Source organism: Dioscorea cayenensis, chromosome 5 (assembly GCF_009730915.1).
Source record: "Dioscorea cayenensis subsp. rotundata cultivar TDr96_F1 chromosome 5, TDr96_F1_v2_PseudoChromosome.rev07_lg8_w22 25.fasta, whole genome shotgun sequence".
Taxonomy (NCBI): domain Eukaryota; kingdom Viridiplantae; phylum Streptophyta; class Magnoliopsida; order Dioscoreales; family Dioscoreaceae; genus Dioscorea; species Dioscorea cayenensis.
This window is the reverse complement of record NC_052475.1, coordinates 25,266,515-25,285,009: the sequence shown is the minus strand read 5'-3', so window position 1 is coordinate 25,285,009 and position 18,495 is coordinate 25,266,515. Positions and strand designations below refer to the sequence as shown.

Genomic DNA, 18,495 nt, shown 5'->3' with positions numbered 1-18,495 from the left:
AAAACTAAAAAAAAAAAAGTTTAACTTATATTGCTCATAAAATTTAATCACTCAGTCATCATTGTTATCGGATCGGGTCCAGCTGTCTAGTAGATCCGACCCGGTTCTGTTCACTGCCGTTCGGCTCTCACCCAGGACCCGGGAGAAAAGGGGCGACTTTCAGAGGTTTTTTTTAGGGTTTCGAAAATTCAATTCCCAAATGGCTTCTTCTCCCAATCTCGACTTTGTAAGTCTCTTTCATCCCTTCATTTTTCGCTTTCCCTTCATCTCAATTCTCTATGTCTCCCAGATTCTTTTCTCTTTTGATCCTAATCTCTCGTGGTTTCAGGGAGATGATTTTGGAGGTGATATACCAGGGAGTCACAGCAGTGGAAGACGTCCAGGTTCTCTTAATTTTTAGATTTTTTTTTTTTATCTTAAATTTTCTTGTTCCAGGATTTGTTTTCGTTTTTTTCTTAAACAATTTGATTCAAATTTTTGGGCCATTTCTTTGATTCCAGGTGATAAAAGGCCTTATGCAGAGGTCGAGGATGATGAAGAAGATGAGCTTGGCCCCAGAAAGGTAAGCTAGGACCAATGCCCTGCTATGAACAATGTCTGGAACGCTCTTTTATGCGGGACTATAAGAAAAAAAAAACATGCTTTTAGATTTCCTTTGGGCATGTTCTACTTTCGTGTTGATTGTTTATATCGTATTCGCTAATCTGTTTGTTCTTTTCTTTCTCATTTGTACCTGTTTCATGTAGTGTTGAAGAAAGTATGAGTTATGTGTGTTTAATTCAATATAAAAGTTGTTCATGTTGCAAATATGAGGAAACGCAAAGTGTAATCATCAGTAACTAAAATTTTCTTTTACCTTGAAGGGGAAATCAAAAATTGAAGAAAGTGGACCTGGTGCGGCCACAGGGATGATTTTATCTCTCAGGGAAAGGTGTCTGCAACCTAAACTAATTCTTAATAACGAAACATATATTGCTTGATTTTGATGTGTTTGTCATTTTCCTTACATGGTGAGATTTGTGACACATATTTCCTTTTCTTCTTTCAGTCTACAAAATTGCAAAGACAGCCTCGATGCGTGCCAGGTATTGCGGCATTTTATTTTCTTTTGGTTGACTTTCTCACAACATGTTATTATCATATTCGTGAGTGTAATTTAGCTTGTTCTTCTTGCACTGCTTTGACAAGCCTTTTGTGTCATAAATAGTTTTTTTTTTGGTTGATGTATCTTACATAGCTTCTGCATCCTTTGACTCTTGCACCACTGATGTCTACATTGCTTAAGATCTTTAGTGCAGGTAACTACATCATTATGAGCAGTAGGCTTTGTGGAACATTTATGTGTTCTTCTCTTCAAATTTTAGCTTGAGAATATTGTAATATATAACATCCTCTGAACTGTATCTTTGTTTTAAAGTAATTAATCTTGAATGCCTTAGCTGCCCTTATCGGTGAACTTGCTTGCCTAGACAAGTGTATAGAAAGTTGGGCAATTGCTTTTGGTTTAATGAATTCTGGAACACCATTTGGTCAGAGAAATTATGCATGCATGAACAATGCCAATAACTTGAAGTTAGAAGAAATGATGTCTTTTAAGTGGAAGGTATTGTCTTCTGATTGAAATAGATTCCAAACCAGAGGCAACTGGGGGATCATTTTGGGTTTTTTACCACTTTCAATAACATCAGATGCGGCTACATGATCCCTATGAAATTCCTTTGGGGGTCTGTACTGTTCTTTTGAACATTGTTTTTGATGCTAACTGTTGGATTTGACTATTCCATGTATCGAATTAATTCTGTACATAATGATAGTTGTTGACAATCTCATTGCCCACAAAAAACATGCAAGCAGAATTTCATGACCAAGAGTTGGATGCCTTTGGCTGCTAGGGTGCCTGTTCTCTTTCTTGACATCACATCGCTTATTACTTTGCAGTAGTGGTTATACTGAAGATGGTAGTCACTTATAGTCACTTTCCGCCATCTTTTCCATAGGACACCTTGTTGTTGTGTTCCACAATATGATTTCCAATTGTTTCCTGAAGATTTTAACTCAACTCACCATGTAATATTGTTCTCAGGTTGAACTAGAAGCTGCAAGAAAAGAAATACGACGATGGCATTCCGCATTTCAGAATGGACCAGCCATGTCCTCAGGCACAACCCCAGGTCAGACCATTGTTTACTTAGCTTTTGCAGTAGTTGTTTATTTAGCTTCAAGTTTATTTTACTTGATTTTTCATGGGTATTGCATATTATGGCAAGATATGTCTAGAATTGTTGATCATTGCTTATGATTTTGTAGAGCCTGAATCTGTTGTAGCATATCTTGAGAATCTGAAGTCCTCAGATGAATCTTCAAAAGAACAGGTTGAGTTACTCTGCCATTTTTGTATATGGTATATGACATCATTGTCAGACTGATAGAATTTTCTGAACTACGCCACTTGTCAGCTTGAGAAAGCGAAGAAAAGGGAAGCTGCCTTCATAGTAACACTTGCAAAACGGGAACAAGAAATAGCAGATTTGAAGGTATTTTTACATGCCTACTTGCAACTGAGAATAGATAATACTTGATTTAGGAAATGATACAGAGAGGAATACTGACATTGATCTGTGAGAAACTCAACAAACTCTTGACTATAATTTTAGAGAGATGTTAAAGTATGAGCCTATCAGCCTATGGTCGCTTCTATAACCAGATAACCAGCTCTGCCAACAGTCTTTATGTGCGAGTCTATAACAAGTCACTGGAGAGTGGTTTTTCCCTTAGTTTTGTTTGCTACAATTCAGATGACAATAATGTTGGGTGGCAATTTCTATGGTGTCTGTTTTGTTGGGTAGGGAGTGGGTTATAGATTAATGGCATAAGCGCTAAAAGTTTTCAGATAAATGCTCATTTGTTGTCTCATTTGCAGAGTTATATTATTTAAATATTTTGGAGGATAGAGACATTATTTTTATAAGCATCTGAAAGCATTCAAGATCTCAAGCATCTATAAAAGTTGTTGCTGCAAACTTAATGCGTACATGTACTCATGGGATATTTTATGTTATTTGTTACTACCTCAGATGTTTTATTTGACATTACCTTGTAAAATTCTAGTCCGCAGTTCGCGATCTGAGGACACAGTTGAGACCACCCTCAATGCAGGTATGATTTTGTGTGTGTGTGTGTTGCTGCTGTTCTTTATGTTTAAAATTCTTATGGATCATGACTATTGTATGACTATGTAGCAAACATTGAAGCAATGAGGTTATGTTGGTCCTGTCCTTGTATGTGTTTATGTCATTCTTCAGTTGACTACGCCATTGGTAAAATGTTTTCACAGAGATATGTGTTGCATTTATGCATTCAATGTAATTTTTTTCGGATAGAACTTGTGACTGGCAAAGAGTTGATGCTTGCAAGTAGGGCACACACTTTGGTCCTTGTCAGGTAGATGGTGGTTATGGATACCAAGGAATTGGAGAATGATGATTCAATTACCTTAGATCTTGTGTGATTTAATTTTGGAAAGCTTTATCTTGGTTGAGTCTCGTTTCCACGTTGAAGGTATTCTGGATACTATGAGAAAACATTGCCATATTGAACCCATAGCATTTTTAAGAATCCTGAGTAATCATGCAGTTTTGATGCTGCCTGCTAGTCAAAGTTTCCTACCCTTACAAGGAATGTTAGTATCTGCACAGAATGCAAAAGGGTGTAAAAATTTCAGATCATCCGTAAAAAGATTTCCATCATCTATGTCTTTACTAACATACCTTCTTCAGTATATTCCTAAAATTTTTTGGCCTGACCTTATCATCATCTTGGCATGGATTTGCTCATATGATATCTGATTATCTCTTTAGATTTTTGTGTTGGTGTTAAACTTGAATATATCTGAGAAAAGCAATGTAAGTTTCACTTGAACAGATGTGTATATGGTTAATTTATGGTCGTGGTAATGTAAAAAAGCTTTAGTATGATGTTATTTTTCTCCTCCTGACCTTTCTTCAAGATGCGATTGACGGGTCATCTTAATGTTTCTGAAAGTTGCAATTTTGAAGAGATATATATAGATATCATTTTATGTCACCTTTAGAGGGTTGGGATGTTAATTGCACTTTGTAACATTTTGCTGTCTACCATGACAGACGAGGAGATTACTACTTGATCCTGCCATACATGAGGAGTTCACTCGATTGAAGGTAATTCTATGCATTTTACTTGAATAGTTGAATGTCAAGTTATTGTTCTTGTTTATAGATGAAATTTGAATCCTGTGTGTTGCTGGTGTAAGAAGTCGTCCATGTCTTGTTCTATTATCTGCTTAGTTGCGCGTTTGGATTCCCTTTTCGTCAAAGGGAGATTACATCTTTGTGCTTTAGTCACAGCAAATAATCTGGTGATAAGAGTTTGATCTGAAGTTTGTAATAATTTTTACCCTGTTAACTGTTTGGCAGAATTTGGTTGAGGAGAAAGAGAAAAAAATCAAAGAGTTGCAGGACAATGTTTCAGCAATGAACTTTACCACTTCTAGCAAGCTGGGAAAGTTGTTGATGGCCAAGTGCAGAACATTGCAGGAGGAAAATGAGGAGATTGGTTCTGTAGCATCTGAGGGAAAGGTGAACATTGAAAAAAAAGCTTATTCATAAACATAACACTTAGAAAGCTTTTTTCTCTACTCCAGTGAATTAAATTCTTCAAAGCACATTTTGCCAAATTTTCCTATTTTGCATTCCCTATTATGCTCCGTGGTATTTTTATTTCCAAGGCTTACTATATTTGTTGATGTATTGCTGTATATATATTTGGTCTGTCCATGCACTTTGTACCATATTACTGGGAATGATATTGGATAGTGTGGAAGTGATCCATGCATATCTTATTCCTTCTATATCCATGCTTGTTACTAACAAGTGTTTCTGATTTCTAGATTCATGAGTTGGGGATGAAAATTGCTATGCAAAAATCTCAAAATGCAGAACTGAGGAGTCAATTTGAAGGTAAACTTAATTCCATACTTTGTTGCTCTACTTTGTTAATTCACTTCTTGCTGCACAATTTATCTTCACTGAGATTCAGTGATATAAGTAGGCATAGCTTAGGACGGATCCAATGCTATAAACGAGCGCTTCTTTCTGTTTTTGGGATATTTACATTTTACACTACAATTATTAACTTCGGCTTGTTCTCATGGCATGCTTTTTTTTATTATAAACCCTAAGCCTGATACTTTTTTCTGTGAAATCTTTACATGATTTATTGTGTGATTTATCATGAATTTTATACAAGGTTTCAGAATAGACCAAATACCTACTCAGATGCCAGTTTTTTATGTTTTATTGAACTATTATTTATTTATTTATTTGTTAGTCATTTGCTCTTTCGTTTTGATGATTTTCTGTGTTCAAGCATGTTCCTCGGTTCTTCAATTGTCATGAAGACTGATTCTTTTAAGAAACCTTGAAGAAGATGATAGTTGATGTGCATCTCTGACTGGTTTGATTGTTTTCTTCTCTTTGCAGGACTATATAAGCATATGGAGGGTCTAACAAATGATGTGGAGAGGTCAAATGAAATGGTAAAATTCTTTGTAGACAAATCTGTCGCTAGGCCTTCGGTAATGTTATGGTTATTTTACGGATATTTAATTTTCTGACGCATTCATGTATGCCACATTTCAGGTTTTCATTTTGCAAGATAAACTAGAAGCGAAAGAATATGAACTAAGAAAGCTTAAGGAAATACTCGCCCAGAAAGAATTAGCTGAGAAGGAAAATGGAGATACTGAAGCTCAGATTGAAGTTGATGAGACAATCCCAAAAGCTGGAGCTGACACAGGGACACTTGAGGAAGTTTGAGGGCTGTTTTCGTCTCTCTTTCAATCTGACCTTCATTCTAACGCACCCTCACAAACATTGCTTTTCTTAGGCATCATATTAAGAAAATGAGCATTCAAGTCCAGTTTGTTTACGCGGCAAACATTTTGCATTGTTTTGTGCGGCAACTGTGATGAATGAACTATTCTCATCGCTTCAATTTTGAGTTAAACCAATTGTTTCTCTCATTTGGTTCTATTTTAAAAAAGCAGCTTTGTAAAATTTTATTCAAATCGGCACTGACATTGTTGACTACATGGTGGATGAGAGTAAAGTAAGCAGGTGCTGGTGTAATAGGCAATGGTCTTAGTGGTCTTAGTACAAACCGGTAGCCATGTTATTGCTTAACAAAAGGATGGTTTTACAATATAGCTAACGCTATAGGCAGGGTTTCAGTGTTGGAATAGATGCCATGGCCATCCTTTGGTATTATGTATGGAATTGCCGCTCTTCTTAATGAATGTTCAATTGAAATGGTTCAGTTTGCCCGATGAGTGTGACTCCACCCCAGCCCTGCAAAGCCTCTGTTGCCAATAGCTTGTATGGGTTCTATGATACCCTTAGTGCTGCTGCCTAATGCTTCTCCCTGTTTGAGTACAAATTTATACAAAAGAGGCATGGTTTAAGATAGATCAGAGTATATGCCTGATAACTTATGACAGGAAGATTAAATGTCTGTCAAAAACCCAGGACTTACTTCTTTCCAGCCCATGCTCTCTAGGATCCTTCTTGCGTAGCTTCCTTCCCCAAATGGAGTGTTTGATTCTACAGCATCAGCATCAGCATCAGCATCAGCATCATCAGGAAATTCTGAGGATGATCCAGCTTCTGAAAATCTTCTATTGGACATGACGCTCTTCTCTCCAAGACCTATGCCAAAACCAGCATGCAGTCTTCTCCTCTCAGCAGCTCTATCCCTGTAAAAGGTGCCACTCTTCTGCAAAAACCGGGGAAAAATGTTAGCATGAAGCCATGTGAACAAATTAGCAAAGGCAATCTCAGATCACCTGGCCACACATGGCAGCAGAATGCGGATGAATGGATGCAGAAGATTCGTCACTAGTATACACATTTGAAACATCAGATCCATATGCTTCAATAATACCACTGGATGGACTCTTGTACTTGCCAATATCTAAATCAGGAAAGCCCCAATCTTTCGTAGGGTTAGAAGAATCATATGTTGATAAAGACGATAAGTATTTTGTGCCGGGTCTCCTCAGCCTGTACACCTTCCCTGACAAAAGAGAGAGACAGTGGCTAATTAAACACAAACAAAATCCAACATGGCACTCACAGTCTAGTGGTAAAAGCATAATAGTAGTAGTAGAGAACCATGATCAATGGTAAAGGTATAGATACCTGATTTAACTCGAACAAAATCAAGATGGACTTCACAGATGGCAGCAGTTTTTAGAAGGCCACCACCAGCTGGCATGGAAGGATGCAGCTTACTGGTGGGCTTAACTAGCCTTCCAGTCAATCTACATATCCGTTGTTTCTTCCTTGTAGTTTCTTGAAGCATCTCCCAGTCCCATAGTTCAACAGTGGGGAAAGATGGCAATACCTCATGCTCTGATTGTACAACTTGACCGTATTGAGCCAACCAATTTTCTTCATCCCCAAAAGAACCTGTGTTAGAAATAAAGCGTAAATTATGTTGTTCACAATTTGTCTCATGTAACTGATGTATATTCACACATAAATCAACTACTTCAATATGAAAAAACCTCTTGACTGGATGATGGCCTAGAAATGTTCAGATTGGTAATTAAGAAGAAGAGTTTAGAGACATTCTCCAAACTATGAAAACAGAGAACACTTTTGGCCATTATTCATTTTCTTAAATCCATGAACCAGACGGCACATTTATTTGTTTTCAGGGACCAAAATGAACATATGAGTATACTTCAAGGACCAAAAATGCATTTAATAAGAATATCCACATGAACTCCGGGAAACTATGATGAATATCAAATCAAACATAATTTATTAATCACAGTAGAAGATACAAGATATCACCTTCTCCTGCAATCACATCACTCAGTTCAGATTCATCTTGAATATCTTCAGGTTTTTGTACAGTTTCATCACCTTGTTGTAATGCCATGTCCCATTTGCAGTCAGTTGATTTTGCTATATTTACTTGATCAGGTTCTAATTCGCTTGAAGAATTAGCTTTCTCTTCTGATGATAATAGAAACTAAATGAAATAAGTTAAGCCTTAGGTATAATTTCCCTAAGTATTCTGCATACAATTAAGAGTTACAGTGGATAAGTTGATCAATTTTTCTTACTATTTGGATATAAACTTGAGGTGTTCCCATAATCTTCTGACTTCGAATAACCTCCTAAGTAAAGATCAATAAGTGTCTCTTCCAACCTGCAAAGTAAAAAGTAGGTGAAAATTAGATCAACTGAAATGATTTATTCATTGATACATCAGTGTTCTCATATAGCAGACCATTCTGATGGCGGACGCTGATTTAGAGACCCATCAGCAGTATCTTGCTCCATTACACCTACTTCAAGAGATAAGAAAATATATCATAATCAATTAAACTTTTCAGAAGGTCGTACGTTTACTTTAACCCTATGACCCAAAGGCGAAAAAATTATGCTTACATATTATTAATTGATAATAATGTTCTATGATGCGAAGCCTGTTCACTGTTTACCATAAATTATTTGACACGTGAAACTAAATTAATTAGTGAAAACAATCCCCAAAGAAGAGAGATGCCAAACTTTCATTAGAATGGGTGCATTCCTAGGCAAACATCAACAGTCTAGTAAACATACATTGCTGGTCTTGGACATGTTCATGTTCATTAGAAATATAGTTTGAGCTCTGATGAACATCAGATTCTTCTTCCTGGATCATTGCCAATAAAAGGTTCAAATTGTAATGAAAAAACTGTAACAACACTGAACAACTAAAAGGACCATTCAAAAAAATCCCTAAAGAGGAAAGCTTCCTCATTACCTTGTCCTTGTTGCTTTGCAATAAAACATAAGCTCCATCCTCAAACGTGTAATACAATCCATCTCTGCTGCTATAGTACCATCCACCACTAGGGTCATGATAAAACCCACTGCTGCTACATGCGGAGAAAAGCCAAGATCAAGCATACATAAATATACAGATCAAAAGCTGAAACACAAAGATAAATGTAACATAAAAGTTAGGATTTTGCGTCAATACTCAACACTGAGACAGATAACAAATAGCAGTTTGTCACAAGAAAACACCTTACATGTTCACTCGCTACTAATTGTTCATGGATTTCATTGATTTTAGTGTCCAACAAGCAAAGATTTTTCAATCAAGCATAATCATCACATTCATAGCCATTGACACAGTCTAGGTATCCTTTCCAAACCGCTAGAACTACATGTACATCCATCGCGAACCCTAAACATTGGATTTACATGCATAAATCCAAGGCGCTAACATGAAACAAAGCAAAAATCGAAAGCAAAAAAGATTGAATTGCAAGGTCGTCAAGAGTGAACATCAGAGAAACATATGGAATTGAAACGCAAGATTAAAATGCAAATCCAAACCTGGCATGGAAGTAGAGCTTGGAGTCTTCGTCCCATACGAATGCACAGTCACTGACCGAAGCCTTCTCCGCCATGAATCCCTCCATAGCTCCGCCTCTCCTCTGCCCCCTCCTCCTCCTCCTCCTCCTCCATCACCGCCCGTATAAAAAGCTCCAAATTGCTTTTCTAGTCCCTCACTTTTCTGAAATTAATTATAACTAACTATATTCCCTTCATCTCAGCCCTTCAGAGCCATTGGAATAACTAAATCTCAACCGTCGACTGTAACATACCATCTTATACTATACTCCTTTATTTTAGAATTTAAATTAATTTTTTATTATAATATTAATTTAATTTAAAAATTTAAAAATTAATTCTAGCTATCCATATTTTTATCAATTAAACTCAAAGTAAATCTTTAAGTTGATAATATTTTGGATAAAGATTTCAAAGCTATACTCCATTATATATTATGTTAATGTTTTGCATTTGCTAAGCATTGGCTGAGACATCATGCCAAGTGGTAAGTATTTTTCTTCCTTGTTATGCAATGTGGTTATTGTGCATAATTTATTTTATTTTATTATTTATTTTTTTGGCAATGAGGTTATTGCGAATAAATTCAGCTGTATTAAGTTGTGACATACTTTAGCTGGTGATCAAAGCCAACAGTGAGCAAACGGATCAAATTCATGAAAGTGGGATCATGCCACCAATGATGCGCATGGACAATAGTGTCCTCATTGGACCTCACCCATTCTCATCTGCTTCTGAAACCAAGATTCTCAATGTATAATCTATTTGCATTTGTTCACCTTTGATTTCTTATTAGAAAGAAGAAATTTGTTCTATAATTAGTCTTGTTCTTTGAGTTCTTTTTTATTGGCTCATGAAAATCAACGTTTAAATTTGTGTTTAGAAGTTCTTTTATAATTTTTTTAAAAAAAACATTAAGTGTGATTCTTGGCCTCATTTCTTTTTTTTTTTTTGGCTGTTATACAAGTAACAGCTATTGGATAAAAAATTCCTTCCCAAGTGACTGGTTAAGAATTCAAAACCAATGATCGAAGACTGTGAATTGTCCACATTAATTAAAAAAATATATATATCATGAACTTTTTGGCATAAAATTTAACATTACTAGAGATCAGACCAATCACATTGTTTCGTCATCTAATTCATGCAACCATTGTATAACATCATTGATGTGAGATGTTCTTCAATCTAAAAACTTGACAACTATAATTGCCCAATTAGACGTATGACACTGTTTCTTCATTCAATTCATGCAACTATTTTGTACTGACCTTACTTCTTTTCTTGGTAAAAAAATAAAAATAAAAATAAAATGCAGCATCCTGATATTGTAGAGCCCCAGAATGCTGCATGTGACGTGCTTTCAGTGGCTAAAATTGATCTTATCATCAAGAAGTATACTGATAATGTGTTACATGCTTTGGAAGGTGTAAGTTCAAGAATATCTCATTTGGAGACTCGAACTTACCACCTTGAAAGCTCCATGAATGAATTGAAGGTTTCAGTTGCCAATAACAAAAGCAACTTTGTTGGAAAGCTAACTCAACTGCAGAAACCATTTACATTAGTATGTCTTTGTCTCTGTCTCTGCTACATATTGCCTATGTTTAATGATCATTGTATCTTCATATGGCACTCATTTTCTGCTCCATTTGATGCTTATAAAATTGAATTTCTTCACTTTGTTTTTGAAAATATTATCAAGGGATTGGTTTTCAACACAATCTTGCTGATCATAACAATCATTCTTTTTTTTTTTTTGATTAAATCAATCATTCTTTAGTAGTACATAATATATTACAAAAAGCATATATTTTGTGATATTTGTAATTTGTATTAATTGGTCATCCTTCTTATTTCATTTCATTTACCCTGTTTGCTTGCTATCATCTCTCATGAATAATGGAACTACCAATGAACTTTAAACTGTAAACTTATGATGCTAATGTACTTGTATCCTTGCAGGTACAAGATGATATGCAGAGCTTTGCTCAATAAACATGAAACTGAACAGCCATATTAGGCAGATCTTTTTGAAATTGCTGGACATGAGACTGCACAACACTTTTGACTCCCCCATGATCACTGCAGGATCTGGGAACCTTTGTTCTACTCCTAAATATGACCATGTGCCTTCTCTTTTATTGGTTCACCTTCACTCTACAACTACTCTGCATCTTCTGCATCAATGAGTGGAAGCCAACACCCACACTTACTAACAACCAAATTAGTATCTGAAGCGCCAACAACTGGGTCTAACTTCAGAAGTGCATCTGGGAACTTCATTTGCATAGATGATGATGATGATGATGATGACCTTGTGGAGAAGATAGCAAGCATGGGCTTCTCAAGTAATCAGGGATTTGAGTGACAATGGGCAGTCAGTGTATAATTGAAGCATATTTATAAAGATACATCGTCATAAAAAAAACTACCACCATTACAATAGGGGTAGTTGATAACCATCCCTATAAATTTTTTTAATAAAATTACATAAATCATAATTTATTAGAAGCAAAAGCAATATTGAACTATAAAAAGTAAAAACAAAACAATTAACAGTTAAAACAAGAGCAGACTATTACAGAAATAATACTTACCTTCATATTGGTCTCTTGTATCATATACTCTCAATAAAATTATTTTAGATCATATATTTTTATTTTGCTAGCAATTGAATAAATTTACCATATTCAATCAATAAAAGTTTTTTTTTGAATTCACAAATAATAAATCTAAAAAAACAAACAGACTATGAAAAGTCCACAAGTTAAATAATTTGACTAATTTTATAGGGATAAACCCGTGTTATGCAACTCTAGACAAGAAAATAAGAGTATTTTTTACACAGAACTTCATCGTGAATTAAAAAAATAAATTATAATATAAGAGGTCTCGAGTTACCGGTGGATAGTGCACAGTTTCTAAAAGTGACCAAGATTAAAATGCATATATTTAATTATATCATTTACTTTGAGTTGAAACCCGATAACATCTTGTAATCCGAATCCGAATCCATTTCATTGCCCCATCGCCCCGATCCCTCTACCTCTCACTCTCACGTCTTTCAGGGAAACAGGCTCCGAGATCACGACCTTCTCTCTCTCTCTCTCGATCGATCCAAGGGGAGGAAGAGAATTCTCTATAGAGCACGAGAGATCTCAGGAATGGTGATCATGGCCTTGATGAATTCCAGATCTGTCATTTAGATCTGATATCCTGCCCGATTCCGATGGCGGGCGCCGTCTCGGCGCTGTTTCTCCTCGACATTAAGGGCCGGGTTCTCGTATGGCGGGACTACCGGGGCGACGTCTCTGCCGTCCAGGCTGAGCGCTTCTTCACCAAGCTCATCGAGAAGGAGGTATTTCTCTCAGTTTAAGTTGCTAAATCTGGTGATTTTCTATGGAGTTTCTAATAGATCTCTGAGATTTTCGTTATTGGGATCTATGTTTAGGGGGATCCGGATTCGCACGATCCCGTGGTGTATGATAATGGTGTGACCTACATGTTCATACAGCACAATAACGTCTTCTTGATGACGGCGGCACGGCAGAACTGCAACGCCGCCAGCATCCTTCTCTTTCTCCATCGTGTTGTTGATGTGAGCTTCCCTGTTTATTTGATTTCATGATTTGAATGCTAAAAATTGGATTTTGATCATTAGATGTTAGTTGATTTTGTTGTTAGGTTTGTTACTTTATTGATTCATTGAAGCTCTGGTGGTGCAGGTTTTCAAACATTATTTCGAAGAATTAGAAGAGGAATCACTGAGGGATAATTTCGTGGTTGTGGTACGAAAAATCATAAATTTTATGTTGATGCATGATAAGATTTTTAAATGAATTCAAATGTTCTCCATTTCTTGTCTGTGTATATGTGTTTGCCTTTTGGGCTTTGGGCAGTATGAGTTACTAGATGAGATGATGGACTTTGGTTATCCTCAATATACTGAGGCGAAAATTTTAAGTGAGTTTATCAAGACGGATGCATACAGGATGGAAGTAATGCAAAGGCCACCAATGGCAGTGACAAATGCCGTGTCTTGGCGCAGTGAAGGAATTCGGTACAAGAAAAATGAAGTAGGCTATTCCTTAACTAGTTTGAATATAGTTTTCTGCTCACAGAATGGGATGGTGATCGTATGTGAAGAAGCACCACTTCTTTAATATGTTTGCAGGTCTTCTTGGATGTTGTGGAGAGTGTTAATATACTTGTGAACAGCAATGGCCAGATCATCCGATCAGATGTTGTTGGAGCATTGAAAATGAGGACATATTTAAGGTTGGCCATTGTTTTACTGTCCATTCTATTGACATTAATCGAAGGTGTAGAAGATGCATGATCATTACTGATAAATATTCCAAACTTTATGGGTTTTTGTTCGCTTTTCAGTTCTCTGAAAATGCTAACTATGTGCTGATTGTCTTTTTCAATATGAGTCTTTCTCTTATCATGATGGTAGTTTTGCATTAAGTTACCTTGTATGGCAGGCTAGAGAAAGACCACCTCTTATGGTCTTATGTAATGAACAAAGCTAGGCCTTTCTCTTCATTATCCAAATAAAGTTGGAAAAATGAATTAGTCCAGCATGAAAGAAGGAATTGCCTCTACAAATTGTATAAATTTTCCATGGAAGTCTATCGAATTCCTAGGCAGCCAGGCAACAATTAGCATGCTAGATTTTAAGTAAAGTGGGACACCCTGCTTGTGATTGTGTTTGCATTGTATGAACTTCTATTTTCTAGAAAGCTATTGTACCCACTATATTGATAGCCTTACAATTGAGCAGTGTGAGGGATCTTGAATGGATGAGCTTAAGATCCTACATAAGTTTTGGATATTGAGTTTTTGACTTAAGATGGAAGATCCTAGAATTGATCAAGATAAAAGTCATGTTCACTCACCCTGAAAATGTGCAACTACATATCCTCTAATGTTTTACATTCTCCTGATTATAAATATCCGACTGTTTTAAGAATTTTCAGGATAATCACACAGTTAAGTTTTTTTTCTTTACTGTTCTTTTATGAATGCAAGCACTCTTCAGCATCATTGTTACTACTGGTTTCTAGTTCTTGCTCAGTCTACTAAAGTATGCCCATATGAGTGAGGCGGTGCCCTTGATTCTTTTCATTTACTTTGTTACTTTTAATTTGTTATTCATGTCTTGATTAGTAATAGGGATATCTACAGTGCCTTTGTCCTGTTGAGTGCATATGAGCCAACATCAAAAATGGTTCCCCCAGACTGCGGTGCAGTTTCGTAACAAGGTCATGCAATTTTAGCTGATATTATAGGTTTTTGATGCAGTGGGATGCCTGAGTGTAAGCTTGGGCTAAATGACCGGGTGCTTTTGGAGGCTCAAGGTCGATCAACAAAGGGGAAAGCAATAGATCTTGACGATATCAAATTTCATCAGTATGTTCTCTTGTCCATGCAGTCAATCATATTTTCATGTGATAGTCTCAAGAAATTGTACTTAGTTAAATGTGTAAGCCTACTCTTAGTGCAACAAATTATGATTGTTCATTTTTTTCCTTAAGGTGTGTGCGATTGGCTCGTTTTGAAAATGACCGGACTATATCTTTCATCCCACCTGATGGATCATTTGATCTGATGACTTACCGACTCAGCACACAGGTTTCTTTCCCACAATGCAATTTATTCTTTATCACCACTAAAGATTGTAACTTTTATCATATAACAATACTGATTACTTAGGTTAAACCCCTCATCTGGGTGGAAGCTCAAGTTGAGAGGCATTCAAGAAGTCGCATAGAGATAATGGTCAAAGCGAGAAGCCAGTTTAAAGAGAGGAGGTACTGTCGGTTGTGTGTTGCCTTCTCATTCTACTTCTATGAAATTTTTTCAGTGGTGGACTCTTATTTATCATTCTTTTGCATTGCAGCACTGCAACAAATGTTGAAATTGAGCTCCCTGTACCTGCAGATGCTACCAATCCTAATGTGCGCACCTCCATGGGATCTGCTGCATATGCACCTGAGAATGATGCTTTAGTTTGGAAAATTAAATCTTTTCCCTGGGGGCAAGGTATACTCTCAAGCTTTTCTTAATATATGTGATCAACAATCCTATGCTGTTGTTCTATGATCTTAATTAGAAACCCATTTGTCTGGCGAAGTATGTGATTTCTCATGTTTTCAGCATGTTTGCAAAATTGAATTTTAGGAATATATGTTGAGAGCTGAATTCAGCCTTCCCAGTATTACAGCAGAAGAAGCCATGCCAGAGAAGAAAGCACCAATCCGTGTTAAATTTGAGATACCATACTTCACTGTGTCTGGAATCCAGGTATTCTGCATGCTTTTTAATAAAAGATCACATCATTACTCTGGATGTTCTTCTTGTCTAAGCCTGTTCCATTCTCCATTCTAACTGAAACATTATCATCATGTAGGTACGGTATTTGAAAATCATTGAGAAAAGCGGATATCAGGCTCTTCCATGGGTGAGATATATAACCATGGCTGGAGAATATGAGTTGAGACTCATTTAGCACAAACAATTCTTGCTATAGCCAAAACGTCTGCAAATGGATATTACATTACGCAAGGAGTTATGCCTGATTTAGGGAAACTCATTTTCATAGCATGTGCAGTGAGAAGCTTGTCCAATCTAGTGTTTCACGCTCTCTTTCTAAATCTCGTGTTGTACCCTCATTTTTATATATATGGACTTAGTAGTGCTCATAAAAATATACTTTTTTGAGAATATTTCCTCACAGGATCATGACTAGGGGTTCATCTCAGTTATTGTATGGTGTTTTCTTTTTCCAATGTTGTGTATTGTGTGAATGGTGGGAGATATTTGATTCATTCGTTACACTTGGTTTTGCAATTCATCATTCTTTATTTTGCTTTGTTTTTTTCCTTGTACTTAATTTACGAACCATTCATCATTCTTTGTTTCGCTTTTCTTTTCTGCAACTTGAGTTAATTAAAAACAAAATCACCATTCACATTCCAAGAAATCTCACATCATCTAAAAGCCTCAAAAAGGAAACTTTTTTATTTATTTATTTATTTATTTATTCATATATTTATTCCAAGAGTTGAACCCATTACTCCGATCAACGGCCAGACTCCTGCACCTTGGACTGCGCCGACTGGCCAACCTCCCTCGCGCGCTGAGTCGCGTGGCCTGCAGCCTCGCCCATGCGGCGTTTGGCCTGCTCTATCAGTTCTGGCAGTCGCTTCAACCAGTCCAAAATCCACGACAGCGACGACAACCCCGTCAGCCCCATGGCCCCTGAAGCCAAGAACCCCATCACCGCCAGCGAGATCACCACCACCGCCGGCAACAACACTGGGCTACACAGCAGGAACAGTGGTGTGGCGACAGCAAGACCGAGCACAGTGAAAGCCAGCGTCACTCCGGATAGGCCGAGGAGTCCCCCGCCCACTGGCAGGAGCGTGATCAAGGCAAGGACCTTGGCAACCGATGGCCGTTGTTGCTGGTGCTCGACCATTGCCATGGCACCCGGCTTGATGAAGAATGGAATTGAGAAGTGAATGAAGAGGAAGAAGGGACCGGGTTTTATATGGAAGGGAGTAGTCGACGAGCTGTTGACACGTAAGAAGCTGACAAAGCCATGGGTTTTTGCATGGCGGCCAAGTTGGAGCTAGGCGTTATCACTCGGTTGTTGCCCGTCTTTTGGCGCCTTCTCAACTCTCTCTCTCATTACTTTCATCAATGGGTTGGGCTGAGATGGGCTGAGATGGGCTGGGCTGGGATGGGCTGGGAGAAAATGGAATGGACCTCCTGCTTCTCATGTTTCAAACTCCACTTAAAACTAGAAAAATCTCATTGAAGTATAATCATTAAATGGGTACCATATGTATATATATATATATATGATAAGTATGACAATATTCATTCTATCACCGGGTTAAGTGCCATACAAACTTAAATATATCAATATTTATATATACATCATATATAGAAGACCATATTATCCTTATGAACCCATAAGCCTCCCTTGCATCTACCGGCTTTATCTATAGATACATAGATCGATGGGTAGAGATACACATGCCACAGTAGATGACGTGTGCAGTGAGGAGAGAATTGAAGGACTAAGTAACACCATACCAATAGTAGTATAGCATAGTACCTGTGGTGTAATGCAATGCAGCGTGATATATTTATGTAGTAATGCAAGGGGGTCAAGTGGGGGTGTGTTTTTTCCTAGTCCTCCTGCCCTACAATGAGGAGGACGCCCTCCCATCCCCCTACACACTGTGCATCCCGTCACTCTCCGACGTGCCTTAAAAGACTTACTATGCTCACTCTCTTTCCAAATAAAAGAAAGGGATCCAAGTATTAATGAGCATTAAGAGGAGGTGACATTGACCGGGTGGTGAGCCTAGGCCGACAGGTTGATATCCGTTACGATCCGGCGCACGGCTGGGAATGACTGAAGGACGATCTTTTGCTGATCTCGAGGTGATTAATCGTCAGGATGGGTTGGGCTCCTCCAACGAGGATTTGCCGTCGTGATTATTTACTTGACGTGACGCACTGACTCCTCTTCTTCTACTTCTTCATATACTCCGTTACTTCCTGCTTACCTTTTTGTATAAATAGACACAAAAATCGAAAAACTTATATAATAATTCGATAAATTTTTATTCCAGTTTTTGAGACTACGTTACAACAACTCTCATGGGGAAAAAATTACAATTTTTTTTTTAATGATTGAACTCTATGTGGCTGTTTTTCTTAAGTCACATTTTTTGTTAATTTGTAGCTTTTTTTTTTTGTCATATCTAGTGATTGGGCATATTATATATATATATATATATATAAGAAATGTGATATGCTTTGTTTAAGAGTATAACGTAGCCATAATTGATGGTCTTATCATACACCCTCATCTCATCTAAGGATACAGAAATTAAGTTGTAAATTCACTTTCATAACTAGGCTTTTATGATTTTTTTTTAAATAAATAATAAATCACATATTTCATTAAAATATAAAAAAATAGCATACCAACAAGCAAAGAAATAACAAAAAC

General features: G+C 37.0%; 4 protein-coding genes across 10 annotated transcripts; 2 read left to right on the top strand and 2 right to left on the bottom strand.

The window, feature by feature from the left end:
• The first annotated feature begins 77 nt into the window (after nucleotides 1-77).
• On the top strand, nucleotides 78-6,278 carry LOC120261239 (FKBP12-interacting protein of 37 kDa). The gene is made up of 14 exons (XM_039269040.1): nucleotides 78-226; nucleotides 329-383; nucleotides 501-562; nucleotides 864-931; nucleotides 1,049-1,085; nucleotides 2,084-2,171; nucleotides 2,308-2,372; nucleotides 2,457-2,534; nucleotides 3,109-3,156; nucleotides 4,143-4,196; nucleotides 4,452-4,613; nucleotides 4,925-4,994; nucleotides 5,517-5,572; nucleotides 5,676-6,278. Exons 1-14 carry the CDS (start codon nucleotides 200-202, stop codon nucleotides 5,850-5,852), a joined length of 1,047 nt encoding a protein of 348 aa, XP_039124974.1. The 5' UTR covers nucleotides 78-199; the 3' UTR covers nucleotides 5,853-6,278.
• A 42-nt stretch (nucleotides 6,279-6,320) lies between these two features.
• On the bottom strand, nucleotides 6,321-9,539 carry LOC120261238 (angiogenic factor with G patch and FHA domains 1). Of its 7 annotated transcripts, none has more exons than XM_039269039.1 (10): nucleotides 9,438-9,539; nucleotides 8,857-9,024; nucleotides 8,673-8,745; nucleotides 8,335-8,395; nucleotides 8,168-8,253; nucleotides 7,893-8,057; nucleotides 7,233-7,502; nucleotides 6,878-7,107; nucleotides 6,568-6,807; nucleotides 6,321-6,456 (listed from the first exon to the last, which is right to left on the bottom strand). In XM_039269039.1, the coding sequence occupies exons 4-10, from the start codon at nucleotides 8,385-8,387 to the stop codon at nucleotides 6,349-6,351; spliced, it is 1,152 nt and encodes a 383-aa protein (XP_039124973.1). In that variant the 5' UTR covers nucleotides 8,388-8,395; nucleotides 8,673-8,745; nucleotides 8,857-9,024; nucleotides 9,438-9,539; the 3' UTR covers nucleotides 6,321-6,348. The 7 variants fall into 7 exon arrangements, with proteins under 7 accessions (XP_039124973.1, XP_039124966.1, XP_039124968.1 ...); XM_039269032.1 differs by having other exon boundaries at nucleotides 8,857-8,971; XM_039269034.1 differs by having other exon boundaries at nucleotides 8,335-8,392; nucleotides 8,857-8,971.
• A 2,925-nt stretch (nucleotides 9,540-12,464) lies between these two features.
• On the top strand, nucleotides 12,465-16,310 carry LOC120261673 (AP-1 complex subunit mu-2-like). The gene is given in 12 exon segments (XM_039269647.1): nucleotides 12,465-12,816; nucleotides 12,910-13,056; nucleotides 13,184-13,246; nucleotides 13,358-13,534; nucleotides 13,633-13,736; nucleotides 14,766-14,873; nucleotides 14,999-15,095; nucleotides 15,177-15,274; nucleotides 15,364-15,490; nucleotides 15,492-15,506; nucleotides 15,645-15,767; nucleotides 15,874-16,310. Coding segments are annotated over 12 exon segments (1,287 nt in total). The 5' UTR covers nucleotides 12,465-12,687; the 3' UTR covers nucleotides 15,973-16,310.
• Nucleotides 16,311-16,408: 98 nt separating this feature from the next.
• Nucleotides 16,409-16,968, bottom strand: LOC120261674 (oleosin 20.3 kDa-like). The gene has a single exon (XM_039269648.1). The coding sequence runs from the start codon at nucleotides 16,948-16,950 to the stop codon at nucleotides 16,546-16,548; it is 405 nt and encodes a 134-aa protein (XP_039125582.1). The 5' UTR covers nucleotides 16,951-16,968; the 3' UTR covers nucleotides 16,409-16,545.
• Nucleotides 16,969-18,495: the final 1,527 nt, after the last annotated feature.

Excerpts from the sequence above, each read along its gene's own strand:
- LOC120261238 (XM_039269032.1), bottom strand. The coding sequence starts at position 9,523 with ATGGAGGGATTCATGGCGGAGAAGGCTTCGGTCAGTGACTGTGCATTC. Across the intron at positions 8,746-8,856 it reads TGCAAAGCAACAAGGACAAG|GAAGAAGAATCTGATGTTCA; the intron begins GTAATGAGGAAG and ends GCAATGATCCAG. Across the intron at positions 7,108-7,232 it reads TTTTGTTCGAGTTAAATCAG|GGAAGGTGTACAGGCTGAGG; the intron begins GTATCTATACCT and ends CTCTTTTGTCAG.
- LOC120261674 (XM_039269648.1), bottom strand. The coding sequence starts at position 16,950 with ATGGCAATGGTCGAGCACCAGCAACAACGGCCATCGGTTGCCAAGGTC.
- LOC120261239 (XM_039269040.1), top strand. The coding sequence starts at position 200 with ATGGCTTCTTCTCCCAATCTCGACTTT. Across the intron at positions 384-500 it reads CAGCAGTGGAAGACGTCCAG|GTGATAAAAGGCCTTATGCA; the intron begins GTTCTCTTAATT and ends CTTTGATTCCAG. Across the intron at positions 2,172-2,307 it reads GTCCTCAGGCACAACCCCAG|AGCCTGAATCTGTTGTAGCA; the intron begins GTCAGACCATTG and ends ATGATTTTGTAG.